Raw genomic sequence first — 20,444 nt, forward strand, 5'->3', positions numbered from 1 at the left:
CGTTAACAAAGTTGTTAACATTTAAGTCCTGTGACAGCCCTTGTTGTTTCGTTCTTCACTGCTTGATTATTGACTTGGGTTATAATGAGCAAACCAATTTACACAATTGTATGAATTTGATTTGTATGAATTCATGGACAACATTTCCTATCACTGGCAAGATATTAAATATGTTATCTAACGGTTATATCATGTGAGTTTCAAAGCTTACCATCAGTCATCAAAAACAAACAAATATCACAATGATACCATGTGACATGTCAATCAGTTTACACTATGATATAAATACATATAACGAGTCATCAGTAATATGATACTAAAGTAATCAGTGATATGATACTATCATAGTGATCAGGTGAATTCCAAAGTTTAATATTAAGGTCTCCAAAAAAAGAAACATTGCATATATAAAATGCTATCACTCTGATGATGACTTATTTAACAGTCAATTGGTTTCTAAATAGAAAGTTGATTTAAAACTGAAATTATATCCTTTGTTACATGCATGATGACAAATAATTCAATACAGGAAACATTTGAATCATCATAAAATATATAATAAAGGTACGATTTTGATATATCTACTGTAATATTAGGAATATTAGAATCAATTATTTAATTTTAATAATAATGTATACATATATAATGTACTTATAAAAGAAGAGTCATGATTTGTTTTTAAACTAAGGTGTAGTATTATTAAATTTTTTGTGCAGTTTATCTGATTGCACTGGATGAAAAGCAAAACTAGCATTTGTGCAGTATATTAAGCAGTTTTATGAATAAACATGATCATGATAATTGTCATAGAATTCTCATCAACTATATATTATCTGTATACCTGATGTATGTGTACTGCAAAACCATGCAGCTATCATATTGATCATTGTTTTTCACACTTTTATGTCCCCTCAGTACACAGCTAATATTAGGTTGTGTACATATAGATTTTAGTGTGATCATATTTTTCAGACCATGGACAGAGAGAGTATGCAGAAGCTGTCCCTGCGTCTGTCCAGGGTGCTGGAGGACATTGGAGTCAGCAGGTACATCCGCACCAGAAGGAAGAGAACACTCCTGATGGAGGAGGCACAACAGAGGATCAAAAATGAGTTACATGGTTACAAGTTCATTCCCTACACCTTCGGTAGCCAGACAGAGGGGACCACCACACTGGGGATGGAGTCAGATATAGACACATTGACGTGTGATAACAACTGGCCAGTAATACTTGATTGGAGTGAATGGAGGCAGGGGAAGGGGAATCTTCTTGTGGTTAAGAATATACAATCTCCACCCCAGCACTGCTGGCTTCAGCGCGTAATACCTGACCTCCCATTACCATGGACAGGGGTCAACAGCCCTAGTGACATGGTAGATAGTGAGGGCAGAGTGCTGATGACTAACACTCAAATTGTGATCCTTGAAACCTTCAGACAAAACAGCGAGTCTGGAGAGGTGGTCCAACATGGTCCATCAAAAAGCATGCATGAAAACTTGGATCTTATACTAGCATATCACTGTACCAGCCTTCCTGAAGAGTGCAAGTTTCTATTCCATAGGCCACGCCCCGGTCACTGGCCCAGACCTGATACACTTACCACGGCAAGGCAGAGTGGAGTGTTCCTGGTACCACAAGGATACACTGAGGATCCTTCTATACCAGTCAAGTGCCGCTCCACAACATTTCATGTGCCTCCAGAAGACATGTACTATCCTCTATATAAGCGGGAGTGGAGATTTTCAACTTCAATCATGGAGAGACTTCTGGTATTTGATATGAATATAATACAGCATAAGGTGTATGTATTTCTGAAAATGCTCAGAAAATCAATAATAAAGCAGGTTGTTGATGATCGTTTCAGCACATTTCACATGAAGACTGCAATTCTGTTTACAATAGAGACATATCCACCAAACATATGGAGTGAAGACAACCTTGCACAGTGTGTAATCTACTGCATGACCACACTTCTCAGATGGCTAAAGATCAGGTTGTGTCCACACTACACCATCTCAGGGGTGAACCTGTTCACTGGAAAATTGTTCAAACATGAACAGTACAAACTGCATTCAATGATAACAGAAATCATTAATAACAACTTCCAGTGCCTATATACAATTGAAATGGATGATCTGGGGAGGAGAATGTCATCTGTTATTTCATCCCAAAATATTGGTGTTGACAAAAGATGTGAGCTCAATAAAGTCCAAATGACTGGATTGTACTATTGGTGGGCACGGGAAATTATTAGACCTGAAAATTTATATTTCAATGAGATTAAGAATTTAGATCAATATTTGGAGACATTGACTTTTCAGAAGAACAATGGAACTGAAATAGAACAAGAGGCAGCTTTCTTGTTCATGTCATTAGTGTGTGGAATCAATGCCTCCATCCAAGCCTCCAGGTGTATCTACCAAGGACAACCTATCACACACAACATTCTCCAGCTGTACCAACTGTCCTTTGACTCGGATCTGCTGTCCAGCAGACTGAAGTTTGGCTCCATGTTGTACTGCAGTGGGCAGTATGAGGCAGCAGCAAACTGCCTGACCTACTGTGAGGGACTGCTTGGGACTGCAGTATGGCAATGTTGTGAATGTAGAGGAAGACAGAAAAGACAACCAAACAATGAGTTCAGGGAAAAGACTGTGAACACACCATTCAAGGATATGTTACAGAAGTATACAGCCTTACATGTTATTTTCACTCAAGATGATATCCATTGTGTTCCACAACATATTGTGTATGAAATGTTCAGAACAGTAGGAGATGACGACAGGCAACAGAGACATCCAGCTGTTAAATATAAATGGATGGACTACATTGTGTTTGACAGTGTCCCATTTCTCCACTACCTGCAGTACCTCACACACTCATGTGAAAGAAACCAACCTGAAAGAAAGTTTAGGGCACTGAACAACCTTTATTACTACATATCTTTGAGTCAAGGCCATGGTCATATAGACACAGCCTGGAACATGCTGGGCCACTGTTATGAACTGGAGAACAAGCTGGACCTGGCCTGGTCCTGCTACACCAAGTCACTGCAGCTCTTCCCAAGAAACAATGCAGCCAACTGGCATGTAGCTAGGATCATGAATCAACACTTAATAGTTGAGAATATTTATCAACGTTGATGCACCTATCAGAACAAGATGAATCTATTCCATTTTGACACTGTATGGCTTCATAAATAATTTAATACGTTGGTGAAAAAAACTGGAATAAAAATTTCAACTTTAAATCTTGAACAAATACTTTATTTTAAGCAACAGAACTATCATAATTAACTTGTGTTTTAAAAACAAAAATGAAATTAAGTGGGCATCGTTCTTTTTTTTATCAGAGTAATATATAAAATAGGTGTTAATGAGTTTTTATGTATTTTTTACTGAATTTAATATCAGTTGTATTTTTTTGGTCATAAATGAAGTTGCCTTTAAAAACATTGTTATATAGTGATTGACCACCATGCAATACCCATACAATGAATGAAATTGTTCTTGCATAAAATACAAATTCAAGGCACTATTACCGGTATTTTATAAGGGCGTGCTAAGCACAAACTTCAGTAACATTTAATAGGTATTCATTGAAAATCTATATATATAAACACAAAGGAAAGTTTCTTTTTGTTCATACTCAGTTTTATTTGCAAAAACAGATTTTGTACTTCATCACATTATACGATTTTTCATCTTCAACAATACAACTTACAATTTTATTTCATTTTATTTAATTGAAGCCTTTTAAAAATCCAGCACTGTTCATGCAGATCTATGGTATGTTTGGACAATGCATGGAACTTAATCATATTTTCTTATTGCACAATTTCAATTCACACAACAAAAAGCACTGAAAATATATATGGTAGTGTGGGCATTCAAACTACCGGGTACACTATTTTCAATACAAATTATCAACAACAAAAACATAGTTAAGATAAAATGCTTAATAGAGGTGTTTTCTATGGCAAGTCAAAATCATATTAACATTTGACAGAGTATACACAAACACATTATATTAGGCATAAAAAAAATTCTTTGTTTCAAGTAATTTGGACCTACACTTTTTCTTCCTGACCCTATCTTCCTAACCCTATATTTTTGCCATTGGGTGGAATTTTTTTCTTATTTTCCTAAAAAATGTGCATTTTTGGAGTGATCATGTTAAAATTTGACCATTTCATATTTAGAATTTTCTACAAAAGTGATATACCTTGATAAAGGTAGGTCTGGTACAGAACCCCGGTTCACAAAAACAGGACAAAGTTATGCCAACTTGCCTTACCTATTTTTGAGATGTCAGTGGAAACAAAGAATATTTGTTTGCTCTATCTAAATAAGTAATGATCTTATGCACAAATTAAAACATGGCCTTAACAATGACACTTGCAACCAGATGGCACTATTTCAGTAAATCATGGCAGTCTTAACAATGTATGGCTAATTACAATAATTTATGTACATACATAACAAGAGTGACATGGAAATAATGCCATATCTCATCTGTTATTGTTTTTACGTCATGAAAGGGACATAACTCGACAATCGTATAAGTCAGTGACATGAGCCTTGCTGTGTGTATACAAGTCATATTGTCTCTGGCAACATGTGTATACCAAGTTTTAATTGAATAGCTTGAACATTTAGCTTTAAAATCAGGAATACCATTATGGCAAGACTAATAGTTTAGCTGCAAAAGCAGTGGCGTCATCTTCCTCCTTGCAGAAATGTCTATTAATGCTTGAATGACTGGATTCCTTCTATGCTAGCTTGACTGGATTCTTGCTTTGCTCAATAGACTGGTTAACTGCTATCTGTGAAGATAGCTGATTGTTTCTGGCTGTTTTTCTGGGACAACCAGTCGAGAAGAATTCCTGTATCTTCGTAACCCTGCCACACCCTCCCCACACAAGATCATCACCACACAACTGCCACCTGTGAAATACATGTAAAAAAATAGTGCTCGTGTGAAATTTGCTGTGGTAAACTCACCTAATAATATACTTTTCGTCAAGTTAAAGTTTTTTTTGCCTGATTGTTACATATTGTTACCATGTCAATATAAAATGTTAATATGTAAATACAATAACAGCATATATGTAAAAGGTCATGATTGAGGACATTACTCTTAATCTGCTTTTAAACAGTGTGGAATATGAGTGCCACAAGCAGGACTGGTGCAAACGTTCCTCCAAGTATCTTTATAATTAATGGGACATAACTTAAGTAAAGTTAATAATTAAGCCATTTTGAGTGATATGACTTGTAAATAAATGTAAAAAAAATATTTTAATATCTTAACGATTTGTTATCTTAAAGTAGATTGTTGAAATTTTAACATTGCTCTGCCAACAGGAACCACTCGCAACACAAACTCTATCTGAACACTTCTTTTTCAGACATGCCGCTTAAATAAATAAGCTTGGTTTGTCAAAATCCATCTCTTTAAGTCGGGATGATGAATCATGTGACTCAAAGGGGTTCTCACATGGGTCACCACAGGTCACAACAGATGTAAAAATACAAAAAAGTGACGTTCATTTTTAAATAACTTTTTTGACAGAAAAGATATGAAAATATTTCTTAGTTTATAAAAGACTATACCCATGATGACCCATATGAGAACTCCTTTAAGTCATGTGATTCCTCACCCTGTAAGTGGGCAGTCCTCGTTTCTGGCTGCTCGACATTCTTTCATCATGATATCTCAGGGAATATTCTGATGAAAGAAAATTAAAATTCTCAATAACATTATGAAAACTTTGAACTACATAGGTTTTATTGATGCATTCTGTCTTTCGTTAAATTCCTCTTTTACCCCAAATCAATACTTATAAGTATTGCATACACTTTCCAACCTACCTAAACAAAGCCACCATGACCAGTTGGTTGGAAAACTGAGCATCACTGAAACACAATCAAACACTCGAATCATTTACAACAGAAATTGCATAGAACATACAGAACCCATAAAAGTATATCTTTTTCATTAATGATATTGACATGAATTCTACAGAGGAAGAACAAGATGCGTTTTGTGATGTTTTGTGCCTAATAAGCTGGCAATCTTAGCTTTTTCCCATATTTTTACAAAGGGTCCTTAGTGTGGTATTTTCATATTGTTTGTAGTTTATAGGTTTGTAATTCTATTTCAGAGTGTTGATAACATGAAACCTCAACAGGACTAATTCTCGCACCTCATCACATATACAAGCAAATGTTCGCAAAGTAGGGAGTCCGACATCATGTCCATCATGCCAAGTTGGTCCAGTTATGTAAGGGAGATTTCTATTTAAACATGGGTAAAATAGCGGATTTCAAAATAAAAAAATGTCAATGCTGGATGCCAATCATCTCTGTAAGTTCTTGTTTATTTGCAATTGTGAGTCTGACCCCTTGCACACATTAAAAGTGTGTAAACACTAAAAGAAATGAATAACAAACTGTATTGAAGACTTCTACTTTGCTTAAAATTGCTTCAGAATTTTAATAGTACTTCAATATGAACCTGGTGCCCCTGTATCAGTTTCCTTATATATTGACTGTATGTCTTAAAGTTTTTTTTAATAAAGCTTTTTCTGTATGATATATTTTGTAACTTATACTCAAATACTCAATTATAAAGTTATATATATACATATATTCTAGAATAAAGTCATACATTTAAAGTCATATACAACTAGTAGCGGCACATGTTATCTTTTTCATCGTCAGCACCCAGGCTATTCATAGCATATTACTTATATTCTATTCAGTGGTCAGAATAATAAAATTATTTTCTGGGTTCATATAATGGACAAATTGTTCAGACTTTAGTTCAAGTTTAAAACACGAACTATTTGATGATGTGCTAACAATTTTAAATGTAAATGTATACATAAACAAGTACAGATGATTTTTTCTCTCTCTCAAATACAGTATAGATCACAAGATCCATTAAACTAACAGGGCTTTAATGATTTGAAAAAGTTAACCACATTCTTAACTTCAACAAAGTTCTGAACAATCAGCCCACTGTATTTAACAATTTGAGGGCTCAGCACAAGACAAACTAAACTCCTTATATCTATATAAGAAGATACATGTGTGTTGCCATTACTGCTCAAACTGTTCTTCTACTCTACTCACCAAGGCAGGACAAGGCAACATGGAGAAGGGTGACTGTTAAAGCATAGTCCCAGACTCTTGACGATATGAATGTGCCAAATACCACACCAGACAGTGGGTAGGTGAGACACATAGACAGCGTGTTCACTGGAATATGAGTTTCATTTGGTAAATGATAAAAACAAGCAAAACAAGGGATGATTGTCAATCATTATGCCCCCCTGAGCGCCATGTTGTCAGGAATATTTGGACAATTGAATGAAATATGCATGAACCGAAAATTCAAATGACAGCAGATTTGTCATTGACCGAAATGATTTTCTGATTGATAGTCTCAAAACAATAAGACTGGGACTAATACACCATATATATATTTATTATATAGTTATTTATATGACAGATAAAAAACACAGAGATCTGGAAAGTTTACTACAGGCCTTTTGTTAAAGGAAGTTTGAAAGTATATTTCACTCTATAAATGGGCTAAAACTTCGAAAACTGATTCTTCGGAAGTACAAAAACTTCCATAATATTAAAAAAAAATTCCGAAGTTGAAAGCTTGGAAGTTCAAAATATCAAAACCTTTTGTCAATATTTCTTTTATGGTCACAATTTCAATCAGTTTAACTGTTTTTAAGTAAAAAGAATTATTATAATATAAGTCTGTGAATTTGGCAAGTTATTTGCAAATTATTTGATTTTTAATATACTTGAAAAAGATATAGTTTTCGGGAGACTTAAACTTCAACATTTCAGTGTAAAACTTCCAAAATTGATTGACAGGAAGTTCATACTTCCAGTTTCAAATTCTTAATGGAAACATAATGTAAATTTCTGCAAGAAACATTTTCTTAGCAATGTTCATAGATGTCCGCTTTACATCTGACTATATCAGCTTTACATCTGTTTTAGATAGTGCTAAGACTTAAGTGATAATATATTAAATACCGTAAATGACTGGTTATAAGACGATAGGGGGTATAGGCGCAGGGAAAAAAATATGTGCTAAATCGGGGAAAAAACCTTTTAATTTATGTTTTGGGTTAAAAGACGCATAGAAAAAATGTCAAATTGTCTGGCATTTTCGGCCACCATGTTTGATGACAGTGACAAAAAAACTTTTTCGTGAAAATGGCGATGGTTATCTTTAAAACCATACAATGATAACACAAAGCAAAATTGGTTTCATTTTTATTCGTTTCATGTGATATAAAACATAACAGATTTTTTAAAATAAATACATTCAACCAGCACATATTGCACAAAGAAACACACAAATTGTCATTCACTAATCCTTAAATTGCTTTCCTCAAAGCCCTCAAATTCCTCGTCATCGTCGTCACTCTCGAAGAAACGCTCCATTTCATCCTCCGTCATGTCTTTGGTCGTCTTGTCCGTGTAGTAACCGCATCCATCATAGTCTTCTTCTTCGTCGGCTGCCTCATCTGTCTGCCCTGGCTTTTTGACAAACTCCTCCCATATGGTGTCATCTTCGGTCCCGTCCACAGCGTTTGATATGGAGCACTTCTTGAACGCATAAACAATGATCTTCGGATCTAGCTCTTTCCATGCGTCTACGATCCAAGCGCAGATTTGATCAAGTTCTGGCTTCCTTCTTCGCCCAGTCTTTGTGTAGGACCCATGTTGTTGATGCCTTGAAGGTTGATTAAACTTGATGTGTCTTCGCCAACTTCATAGCCTCGAGATGGATATAAATCGTTGATACGGCAACACCCCCTCTCTTCGCTCTTTGACGTATTGTAGAATAGCCGTCTCAATAGCGGGATAGAGCGCTCCCATGCCCCGGTTGGCTTTTCTCGTTTTCGTCATGGCCATTAATTCGTGCTTCTGTTTTCGCCATTTGCGTACGTTGACCTCATTCATGGTGTACTGGCGACCCGCTGCACGACTGCCGTGCTCTTCAGCATAGCTGATAACAGCTAGCTTTTCTCGTGCTGTGTACGATGTACGCACTTTCCCCATGATGGCACTAAAAAGTACCTAGTGTGACAATTTGTTGTTGGATAGCACTAAAAAGTACCTTTTATGACAATTTGTAAGATTCTTTCTGACAGTATATCGTAAACAAAATACGTCAAGAATGATAAGTTAAGTTTTGCAAAGACCTTATATTGTACGAGTTTGTTCTCAAAATGTCAACACCTACAGAAAAGAATAAAGAACGTGACAAAGTGCGAAAAAAACAAGACCATTATCGCAACAGTTTGTAGTATTGGTATGTCAACAGGTTAAAGGCAGTCGAGTTTTTCACACCTTATCGTACAACTGACAAAAAAATATTTTGACAGTGCCCAACTTTGCTTTCTTATATGCAAGTTTAATTATTGTTCAATTCAATTTATTATTCAAAATTAAATTGAATAACTTTAATCGAAAAACATTTAATCCAAAAATATTTTTGTTAAAATTATAAACGTCTTACGATATACCGTATACCGATCTTTAACTTGCGTTTTAACCCGTATATAATCGATCAATATGATGCGAGTAACTTCCCTTTCTACATAAATGTAAACAAACTCTCAGCTTAAAAATCGACCTCAGAAAAAAGCTTTGAAAAATTGTTACGGGGTATTATACGCAGGCATTTTTTTGCATCGATATCTGAGGAAAAAAAGGGCGTCTAATACCCAGTCATTTACGGTAGCAGACATCTAAATTGTGCAAAACAACAAACAAATGAAAGTGCATGTACCTTTAACATCAGGGCTGTACAGACAGCAATTATCAAATTTAATCCATGTCTTGAAGTCGAATGGTATTCTGCCATCAAAACCATTTAGGCTGAAACAAATAAGAACAATGTCTGATTGTTATTGCTTTTAACCATAATATAAAATAGAATAACAAAGCGGGCTTTACATGCATGTGGCAGTCTCGATGTAAAACAAGAAATGTTTGTCAAATATTATGCTCCCCTGAGCGCCATGATGTCAGGAACATTTGGACAATTGAATGAAATAATTATATGCATGGACTGAAATGACAGCAGATTTGTCATTGACATTAGATGCCTAAATTTGAGGCAGTTTTGAGATTATGACCATTCAAAGTGTGAGAATAGTAGGTACAGTTTTTCATCATGTTCAGATGATGACTGATTTTTGCAGATAAACATGTACCGGATATCCTCTTAGCAGCAGGGAAGAATGGGGAAGACGTTACTAATGTTGTTAGAACTTGTGTCCAATCCATTTGCTTTTTGTATACTCTTTATCATTGTTGTAAATATTGATCATGTTAAAAGAGAAAAGGCAATAAAATATGTATAATCAAAGCAGCAGGGAATTAGTAAATATGGCGTTAATTTTAATGGCAAAATTGTGTTGTTACTTTGACACTTTGACCTCAAAATCAATTGGGGTCATTAAATTGTCACCCCCTTACTAAAATGTAAAGTTTGAGGGCCATGGGTGCAGGCATTGTCGAGTTATCACATGGACAAGGTTGTTTTTTTTGTGTTCAAGGTCACTGTGACTTTGGCCTTTAACCCAATAACCCCTAAAATCAGTAGGGGTCATCTTGTGATCAGGCTAAATCTCCAATTCAAGTTTGAGAGCCATGAGTGCAGACCTTGTCTAGTTATCACTCAGGGTTCCCGCTGGCGATCGCCATTGTCGCCATTTGCGACAAAATCGCAAAAGTGGCGACAACTTTTCAAATTTGGCGAATTTATGGCGAAAACGATTTTTTTCTAAAATATTTTCTTAAAATGACGTAAGTGGTGACCATGCGGCCTGCATGATAATCGATTCTGTCACTGTCATAAATCAAGCGCATCTGCTGGTGCGACAACAAAAATTAATCCGATAATTAGGGCAAGCAGTCACGGCCCAGTCAACACCTCGCTAATTATTGCAGAATTTGATTGCTTTCACGGATAAACAATGACACCCTTTAACTGTTATGTCTCTTATTAGCAAACAACAGCCTTGTTGTTGCGTAATTATCGTGTTAGTTTTAAATATGCAAATCGTAGAATTTTATGTTGTCGGAAAGTCACGTGATATGCAAATTTCGTAATGCCGTTTACGCGCTAAAAATAGACTTGCTTTCGGTTTTGTCGCAATTTGTAATTGCTATAAATGCAGCATTCTAAGAGTTCAAAAAGTGTCAAAACGATTAACAGAAATCAAATAAATAGGATTAAACCCCATTTGATAAGGCTTCTAATATGTTGGCTGGAGTAAAGAGTAGGTAGACAAATTTCTATTAGGAAAGTTATGGCCCTAGTTTGACAATGTATATTTCTTTGAGTTTCCGTTTATTTTAAATTTATCTCATAATTTCACGAATGTATTCTTTTATTGTATGCAGGCATTAGACTGAAATCAACATATTGATGTTTATGTCACATTTTTTGCAATCTTTTTTTATTTATATCCTAGTCCATATACAATGAATTTTGTCAACAGAATAACAATTTGCTATTAATATCTTGTGCTTCATGTACAACAAAATGTTATGAGTTGCACGACAATGTGCTAATTAAATGCAATTTAAGGCTCTTAAAATGCTTAAACCCCATGAGCTTCAGGGAGCTTCGCCCCCTTGGCCCCCACAAGGGCGCTGCCCTGGACCCGTAAGGGGGCCTATCGCGGCCCCCTTAACCCACCGCGAAAAAGTGGCGACAACTTTTAAGAACCCAGGGGGAACCCTGATCACTCTGACAACCTTTTCACATTCAAGGTCACTGTGACCATAACCGTTGATCTGATGACCCATAAAGTCAATAGGTAGAATATAATATTATTATTCCAACACCCCTGTAAACTCAAGCAGAAAAACTCTTGACTCGTACAAAAATACATATTTCATATAATTTTAAAGAATTTACGACATAAGTGAGCACCTGTAAATAGCAAATATGATACTTCCTACGGCATAGTATAAACTCAAGTGACAACTATAACAGACAGCTATATAAAAGAAAATAGTTTTATTTGACAGCTTCGTTTTCATTGTTTGCAAACATTGTACTTTATCTCCCTTGAGTAGTCTTCAATATTCGTACCCAATATATTTCGTACCAAATTAGTAGTGTTTAATGATTTACTGAAACCTTGACTTAAATTGTTAGTTTAATACAGGAAACTTCTGAAGGTTTAATAAATTAACTGATTTTCCAACAACCTCCTTGCTAAGATATTATGCGTTGTTTGTTCTGCAGTCCGAGTCTTGGCACAGTGTATTTTTCTCTTTTTTGTGAGTTGGTCCCGCCATTTTTTTACGGCCGCTTAACTGTATTGTTCCGCCTCAACTAATCGATTATATACAAAAATAAAATAATTTTTATGGATAGTCATTGTTTCAATAATTATGCCTAATTGGAAATCATAGTGTATGATTTTAATGAATGATACACATTTTACACGCTCCATTCTTAATGTTTCCCTTTGAACTATTTTGTGTATGTGTGCTGTACGGTCAGAATGGTTGCAGAAATAGATTGAAACAAAATGGTTAAAACACGGCACTCTCATGAAGCCGATGAGAATTCGGGAGAAGACTTCTCATCTCTCGAGACAAGATCATCTGCAAGAAATATTGTGCAAGTTTTAAAGGTACGATGAAATTTGGTCTTCTCATTTCTTTGTCTTAAGATACTGTATGTTGTCAAATTGTGGGTGGGGTACTGTCAAAAAATATTTTTCATGTCGCACAATTCAAACGCCAATTCCAATATCCTTTTAGCTTTATTCCAATATCTTGACATTTTATTTATATGTTTGTTAGATTAAGATTGCATTTGTGTTTGTTATCCTATCATAGACAGATGGTGACAGCGATGAAGATAGTGGTGTGATAAACTTCAAAAACAACAGCCTTGCGAAGAGAAGGGACAGCAATGAAGACTTAGAGTTAAAGCCTAGGCGTGAGTCAAGGTCAAAAAGGTAAAAAAACCTTCATTTGTATGGTTTCAAATAAAAGTGTTTTTAGCTGAGTTGAGAGCATTAGCCTAGACTACTCACCCTGGCGTCAGCGTTGGCGTCACACCTTGGTTAAGATTTTGCATGTAAGCACCTCATTATCTCAGTAAATACATCATTTATTGCATTGAAACTTTGGAAATGTATTCCCAACAATCTAACCAACTAAATTAATGAATATAATGCAAATAATCATTAATGGGTCTTTAATATTTGACATAAATATTCTTGTTAAGGTTTTGCATGTAAGCACACATAGGTTAATATCTCAGCAACTTCTTGATGTATTACATTGAGACTTTATACAATGGTTCTCAACCATCCAATCTGTTTAAATAACCATGTAAGATAACTCTAGTTTGCATTAAATTCAAATAATGACATCATTCTATTTCTAATCTAATTTTATAGTGATCAATGCATGTTTCGCCAAAACTTTTCAATTCTTACACTGAAAAGCGGCGGAATAGTCTAGCGGGCTGTCTCTTTGACAGCTCTTGTTCTTTTGGCTAGGGCACAACAGGGTGTGTCATTATGCAAGATGCACATTCCCACTGCCCTTATATTTATTACTTGAAACTAATAAGAGGAAAAAATGTTCCCATGTTTATAAATACTCACAAGAAAACAGTATTAGTTTTTAACCACAATATTAAATCAGAACTAATTAAACATAATATAATTATTCTTAAAATATTTTTAAGATATTTCATATTGAAAATCCTCCATGTACAAATTGTTTTGACGCCATTTTCCGCCAGTTGTTTCGATTGGGATTCTGGGTTGAAGCATATATTGTGTCTAAAAAAGATCATGAAAACAAGCTAAATTACCCTAAAATGTTATTTCATATCAGTTCAGCACCAGAAGTTAATATCCAACAAAGTATTAGAAGTAAGTTTTTTTCCCCATTCCTTCCTGTCAAAACATTACAGTGTGTACATGAAACAGACATCAGTTTTGCATATGTCTGCTGCAGTTCACATAAATAAATTCGCTATAGTGTTTCATAACCAGCATGGCATCAATATTCAACAGGGTCATAATTTAATATTGCACCATGTGTAAAAAAGGTAAGTCTTTTGTGTGCATTATTCACTGGAACATCAATTGTCAGCTTTTTAATCCGGAAATGGGTCTTTTAGTTAAGTTAAGTTTAAGCTTAAAATACATTTTTTTTATTCCGAAACAGTAATGAATTATTTTGAATTACACATAAACATACATCACTACTGACGCAGCAAGTCTGCAAGTACCAAAAAGACTCCTGGCTTCTATTCATATGGACTATGTTTTGGGTATGCATAATTTAGGTATACTCTGAATGCAAGAGGGTGGTGTTCTGTTTGAAGAAGTTATATTTTTCGCACAATTCAGTAAGCAGATTTGCAGAACAGTTTAATATTATTTGGTATTGTTGGTTTTGATCAGACAATGGAGGGGTATTCAGTATGCTGATACATATCAGTATTGATGGCGATGAAAATATCTTGATTACGAAAGAGCCCAAATATAGAGTGAATATAAAATAATGAAAACATGCCCATGTTTATATAAATCTACTTTTGTTTTACCATTTTAGAGTCACTTATGTGGAGGACTACTACTTAGATGGTAAGTTCTGTTGTTTTTAAATTACTTTGCACAATAAGTCATCTATTGTTAATAGTTTTATAACAAAAAATATTATCATGATAGTTTTTTTCAACAGTATAATTCATTAAACAAAGTAGTTGGTTACTCTTAGCTACTAGCTATTATTTATAGAATATTTGAACTGGCTATATATAGCTGTGTTGAGTTAATATGACAAATTGAAACTTAAAAATACATGAATAAATAAGAAGTTATCTCTGAAGAAAACAACAGTGTCAAAAAGAAATGAATAATATTTTTCATCAATATTTTAATATCTCTCCAGACAGTGATAGTGAAGTTGAAGTGACGAGAAAAACTAAAACGAGGCATGGTAGAAGGCCTGTAATAAAAGATGATGATGATAAGCCTAGCCCAACAAAAGACAGGGATGGGAAAAGTGAGGATGATGATGTTGATGAGCCGCGAATGAGCACAGGGAGACTTACTAGAAATTCTAGGTAAGGATAGTGATAAAGTTATCTAGTATTAAGCTCAGGCTTGTATAGGATCTTGCTTATTGCTATTGCTCAACATATTATTTGGAGAAGTTTCAGAGAAACTGCAATGACATGTTAAACAGTTTATTTATATTCACCTGAATTGCATCTTATCGCACCTAACCCTTAAGTGTCGCCTACATCTTTAACTTCATATATGTATGTTGGTCAGCATTGGTTCTTGTGCACCTGCCATTTCTCTTCCACATTTCACTTTGTCTAAGAAGAGTTATGGCCATTGACTTATTTAAAGATAAGTGTGAAAAAATATATGTTTTATGTAGCTCTAAAAGTATTAAAGCTGCGCTTCATAGGAATGTAAGTCAGCATTGGCACATGACATTTCTGTCACTTATTGATCTTGCAAAAGTAATGGCCCTTGAATAAGTACAAATTAGTCTGAAAGACTGTGTCAGATGTAGCAGCATAAGTATTGTACATGTAGTTGCAATCATAGAACTTCATAGGACTTTTAGTCGGCATGGGCTGTTAAGCATCTGCCATTTCTGTCATATTTAACTTGGTCTAACAAAAGTTATGGTCCTTCACATTAAGGGTTGTCTGAAATATTTTGTGCTGCATGTAGCACCGAAAAGCATTGCAACTTCATTATGAAGCTTCAGAAGAAAGTAAAGCAATAGAATGCCTGTGCACCTGCCATTTCTTTCTCATTAATTTCATATCTCGTCATTTAAACATTTCTGTTGAGGTGGCATATTGGGTATTCACCACAACTATGTCAACCATACGTTTGTTACGAGTTCTTTATTGTCCTGTTTTGATGAAGAAATGGCTTTTGAACTTAAAAATCACTGACATTTCAAAACAAAAAATAAAAACAATGATGATATTGTAAATAAATGAATTTTGTTACAGATCACCCGGAGACTTATTAGACAGCAGTCAGGGATTAAGAAGGGGGCGTGGCCGGGGAAGAGGGCGACGCAAGCTCCATGCCAACAATCAACAAGATCTGATTATGAGCTCTTCGGAGAAACATACAAGGCTGCGTAAAACGGCAGACTACCTTGTAACGCATCCAAGTCCAAGGCAGATGAAGGTACTTGAATAAGAATATTTTTTATTATATAATTAGAATTGCTTATCGGCCTCAAATAAGCTTTATGCTTAATCATTCAGAGTTGCAGTTTAAAATTGAGTAACCATGAATTCAAAATTTGGTTTCCTGTCTGCCTTTAAAAATCTTCCTTATCTCGCACATACTACACATGTTAAATCATATTGAACAAGAAGGCCTTGGGTGCTGAACTTGCCCTCCTTGCTTAATCATTAAGGTTTTTCACAATGTTTTTTAGCTATAACATTGAATCTGCTTTTTGAAATAATGTTTTCTAAAAAAAATCAATTTAGCGAGAACTTCTTTCTGAGACTGAAGATCTGGGTAACCGTCGAAGCTCTCGAGTCCGTAAACCAATGTACTGTGCGTATAAGGAGGATTTTGATGTACAGCCGCCCAGGAAAAGGGGCAGGATTGAGGCGAAGCAGTTTGAAGAGGATGAAAATGAAGAAGAGGTTTGTTACTATTTTTTATGCCCCAAAGGGCAGCATCTAGTAATATGTCCGTCCATTCAGCAGTTGAGAAGATGGTTTTCACTTAGTATTTGTGCATCAAAGGTCAAATCTACACCAAAAAGTTATTTGGCTTAACTCTGATAAGGCCAATTCAGGGGCATTTCAAGGCCAACTCAGGGGCACTTCAAGGCCAACTCGGGATCATTTCAAGGCCAACTCGGGATCATTTCAAGGCCAACTCAGGATCATTTAGGCCAACTCGGGCATTTCAAGGCTAACTCGGGATCATTTAGGCCAACTTGGGCGTTTCAAGACCAACTCGGGATCATTTCAAGGCGAACTCTGGATCATTTAGGCCAACTCAGCATTTCAAGCCCAACTCAGGATCATTTAGGCCAATTCAGGGGCATTTCAAGGCAAATTCAGGGGCATTTCAATGTCATTTTAGGGCCAACTCAGTATAATTTAAGGTGAACTCTGTGTCATTTTTTCACATGCATGTTGGATCTGTGTTTAATCCAAGTTTCATTTGTGTATTTTATAATATCAATGTAGATGATAATCTAATAAAGTCATTTTTCATTGAAGATGGCATAGACAAATTTCACAGATTAGTTTCATTTAAATCTGAATTTCGTAGAGATAGATTCAGAAGTAACATAGTAGTGTTTTTTTAATTCGCCTATGTCAGTTTTAGGGAAAATGGTTATCACTATATCCTTCATGTATATGGCTTTCTGTTAATTTAATTGGATGTTGATATTTAACTTATGGTATGGTTTTTAGCTCTACTGGCCATAAGATCTTGTGGCACGGTGTATGTCATCCATGCGTCTGCAAACAATTGCTAATTATCGTGATATAGTCTTCAGTTTTGACCAAACTTATATACAATATTCAGAAATCCATGAGAGCTCAGTTGATGTCTTAAACCTGCCAGATCAGCCCTTTCATGACTGGAATATTGTCTTTGAATGCTGCAGTATTTTGTATGGGAGACAACTAGGTACAGAGAGTTGTGCATTATTCAAGTAGTTTGTTCTCTCAGCTCAGCTCATCGAGACAACTTCTTGCCAACTTTTTGCACAGGAAGAAAGCTGTGAAATGTACGGTTCACTGCTTCCTTCCTTGTGAGTTTAGTATATAATCATAAAATTCATCACGCATAGGCCACTTTAGGTTTCTACTGCATGATTCAGAAGTACATTACAATCATATACAAATATATTAAAAAGATATTCAGAATAATTATGTACAATGGTAACTTTCAGAGTTTTAAGGACATCTACAGTCGTGTGAAGCGCCAGAGAAAGCAGGTGAAACGAGACATGTACGGGATGCCCATTGAGACTGACAACGATGATAATGAGGAGGACAATGGGGACGGTAAACATGGATTGTATTTATAGAATCAAATCTAGATCAAATCTGATATTAATAACTTCTTTCATTGATGATCATCATACACCAGATACATTAGACAGTTTCAAAATAATTAAACACTAAGAGACAAGCTGTTAACAAAAAGCTGTTGAAACTAAAGTCAGTTTGTATTCGGTGTACAGAAATTATTTTTATGCCCTGAAGGGTGGGGCATATGATAGTCAAACTGTCCATTTGTCTGTCTGTCTCAGTGGTTTTGGAACTTAGTTTTATAAGAATTTCAATCAATTACAGATATGAACATCAGCATAGGAAAGTGTATCAGGCTTAGCATTCTTGCTCTTGACTCAAATGTCACACTTAGTGGTCAATTTGCTATCACTCTTATGATATATAGCAAGTCAGGGACCCTTTTTATGTCACTGTGACAGCCTTTGTTCACCTTCATTCACTTTAATAAGGAACTTGACATAGTTTAAAAAGTAAAAAGAAGCAAGGTGAATTTATTAAAAAAATGTATGATGTTTCAGGGGAGAACGAAAGTGATGATAACGAAGACAGCAATGACAATGATGATGATGGGAATGATGAAGGTGATGATGACAATGACGAGGATGATGATGACAATGATGAGGATGATGATGAGGATAGAAATTCTCAGAAAAACCGACGCTCTTACAATCTGAGAGAAAACAAGCCAAGAACCCAACTGTACATAGCTCCTGTTGCAGGTCTGTTTCTGATTATTTTAGCTGTTTTGGATTGATTTTGTATTTTCCCCAAACTCGACTTTTTTCCCAATTTGCAAGGCACAGCAGTAAAAAAATTCTTAGAAAATGCTGTGTATTTGGTTGTCCAAAGTTTTGTTGGTAGTGTAGCTGTCCATAATCAATAAATATACATGTATACAATTTAAATTAGATTTAAAATTGATTATGCGTTCATTCATTTTATGTAATAAAATAACATTTGTTAAAAAGCAAAAATTTGTGAAATTAAGCAGGCCTGCATTTGTTCTTACATTGGATCCAAGATTGAGTTGATTACATGTCAAGCAAAGGCACCGTCACATCCAATATCGTTTCTTCGTTGATGAAATTTCAATGCCAAGATTGCATGCAGGCCAAAGACAGATGGTAAAACTTGACTGTCTTTCCTCGGCTAGCATGCATGACAAAGGCGATAATGACAGGGATGATTTTGACTGAAATTATATCTATGTGTGTTCTTCATGCAGAAAAAAGACGTCGCATTCAGTCTCGTTTCTTGGCTGATGAAATTTCAACCCCAAGATCGCCTGCACGTCGAAGACGGATGGAAAAACTTGATTATCTCTCCCCGGCTAGGAGGAGAGGGCCAGGAATAAGGTGAGACATTAATCTGTACATTTCACTAGAGTTTTTAGCTCACCAGAGCACGAAGTGCTCAAGGTGAGCTATTGTGATCGGTCTTTGTCCGTCGTCTGTCCATCCTTCAACAATTGCTTAAAAAACATCTCCTCTGAAACTACTGGGCCAAATTCAATGAAACTTGACAGGAAGCTTCCTTGTGTGACCATCTACAAAAATACAACAATGGATCACGATTTATTTACAACAACAACTACAAAATGGCCGACTTCCTGTTTTGCTTTAAGAAGCATCTCCTCTGAAACTACCAGTCCCAACTCAATGAAACTTGACAGGAATCTTCCTTGGGTGACCCTCTACGAAAATACAACAAGGGGTCACAATTAACAACAACAACAAAATGGCCAACTTTCTGTTTTGCTTTAAAAAAAACATCTCCTCTAATACTACCAGTCCAAATTCAATGAAACTTTATAGGAAGCTTCCTTGGGTGACCCTCTACAAAAATACAACAAGTGGTCACGATTGATCAACAAAAACAACAATAAAATGGCCCACTTCCTGTTTTGCTTTTCACAAGGCTTTAAACCGGTAGGGGACACTTGGCGCCCATTGTGTGTTGCTTTCGTTTTTTTATCATTCACTTATTCAAAATCAAGTTTAAAAAAAAATTAGTATAACATAAATTTCAATAATGAAATGATAAAAATCTGTAATACCAAGTATCTGGTTTCCTGCAGACACAAGCGAAGAGCTTTCCACGGTTCCAGTTCCACATCATCCAGTGAATCGAGCAGCGATGAGGAGAAATTCCAAAGACGAAAGGCCAAGAGCATGATGAGAGCTAGGCAGAAGTAAGTGATGCTTTAATAAGCATGATTATTCGTTGAATACGTAGGGATTTACTACTCGCCCTAGCGTATGCGTCTGGTTAAAGTTTTAGGGCAAGTTGAAAATTTCACTTATTACACCAC

General features: G+C 35.5%; 3 protein-coding genes across 3 annotated transcripts in view; 2 read left to right on the forward strand and 1 right to left on the reverse strand.

Annotated features, from left to right (window-relative positions):
* The first annotated feature begins 427 nt into the window (after nucleotides 1-427).
* LOC128214634 (uncharacterized) lies at nucleotides 428-3,251 on the forward strand. The gene is made up of 2 exons (XM_052921199.1): nucleotides 428-564; nucleotides 973-3,251. Exon 2 carries the CDS (start codon nucleotides 976-978, stop codon nucleotides 3,142-3,144), a length of 2,169 nt encoding a protein of 722 aa, XP_052777159.1. The 5' UTR covers nucleotides 428-564; nucleotides 973-975; the 3' UTR covers nucleotides 3,145-3,251.
* A 367-nt stretch (nucleotides 3,252-3,618) lies between these two features.
* LOC128215568 (transmembrane protein 244-like) lies at nucleotides 3,619-12,362 on the reverse strand. The gene is made up of 5 exons (XM_052922258.1): nucleotides 12,274-12,362; nucleotides 9,836-9,924; nucleotides 7,141-7,266; nucleotides 5,875-5,919; nucleotides 3,619-4,947 (listed from the first exon to the last, which is right to left on the reverse strand). The coding sequence occupies exons 3-5, from the start codon at nucleotides 7,250-7,252 to the stop codon at nucleotides 4,823-4,825; spliced, it is 282 nt and encodes a 93-aa protein (XP_052778218.1). The 5' UTR covers nucleotides 7,253-7,266; nucleotides 9,836-9,924; nucleotides 12,274-12,362; the 3' UTR covers nucleotides 3,619-4,822.
* Nucleotides 11,311-20,444, forward strand: part of LOC128215564 (ATPase family AAA domain-containing protein 2-like) — a 33,248-nt gene continuing 24,114 nt past the window's right edge. The window contains exons 1-11 of the mRNA XM_052922255.1: nucleotides 11,311-11,333; nucleotides 12,572-12,704; nucleotides 12,913-13,034; nucleotides 14,653-14,684; nucleotides 14,992-15,166; nucleotides 16,082-16,265; nucleotides 16,577-16,738; nucleotides 18,010-18,124; nucleotides 18,652-18,852; nucleotides 19,359-19,488; nucleotides 20,211-20,324. Of these exons, the coding sequence (XP_052778215.1) occupies nucleotides 12,600-12,704; nucleotides 12,913-13,034; nucleotides 14,653-14,684; nucleotides 14,992-15,166; nucleotides 16,082-16,265; nucleotides 16,577-16,738; nucleotides 18,010-18,124; nucleotides 18,652-18,852; nucleotides 19,359-19,488; nucleotides 20,211-20,324 (1,340 nt within the window). The 5' untranslated portion in view covers nucleotides 11,311-11,333; nucleotides 12,572-12,599. The remainder of the gene's footprint in view (nucleotides 11,334-12,571; nucleotides 12,705-12,912; nucleotides 13,035-14,652; nucleotides 14,685-14,991; nucleotides 15,167-16,081; nucleotides 16,266-16,576; nucleotides 16,739-18,009; nucleotides 18,125-18,651; nucleotides 18,853-19,358; nucleotides 19,489-20,210; nucleotides 20,325-20,444) is intronic.

Source organism: Mya arenaria, chromosome 13, assembly GCF_026914265.1.
Source record: "Mya arenaria isolate MELC-2E11 chromosome 13, ASM2691426v1".
NCBI classification, from domain to species: Eukaryota; Metazoa; Mollusca; class Bivalvia; order Myida; family Myidae; genus Mya; species Mya arenaria.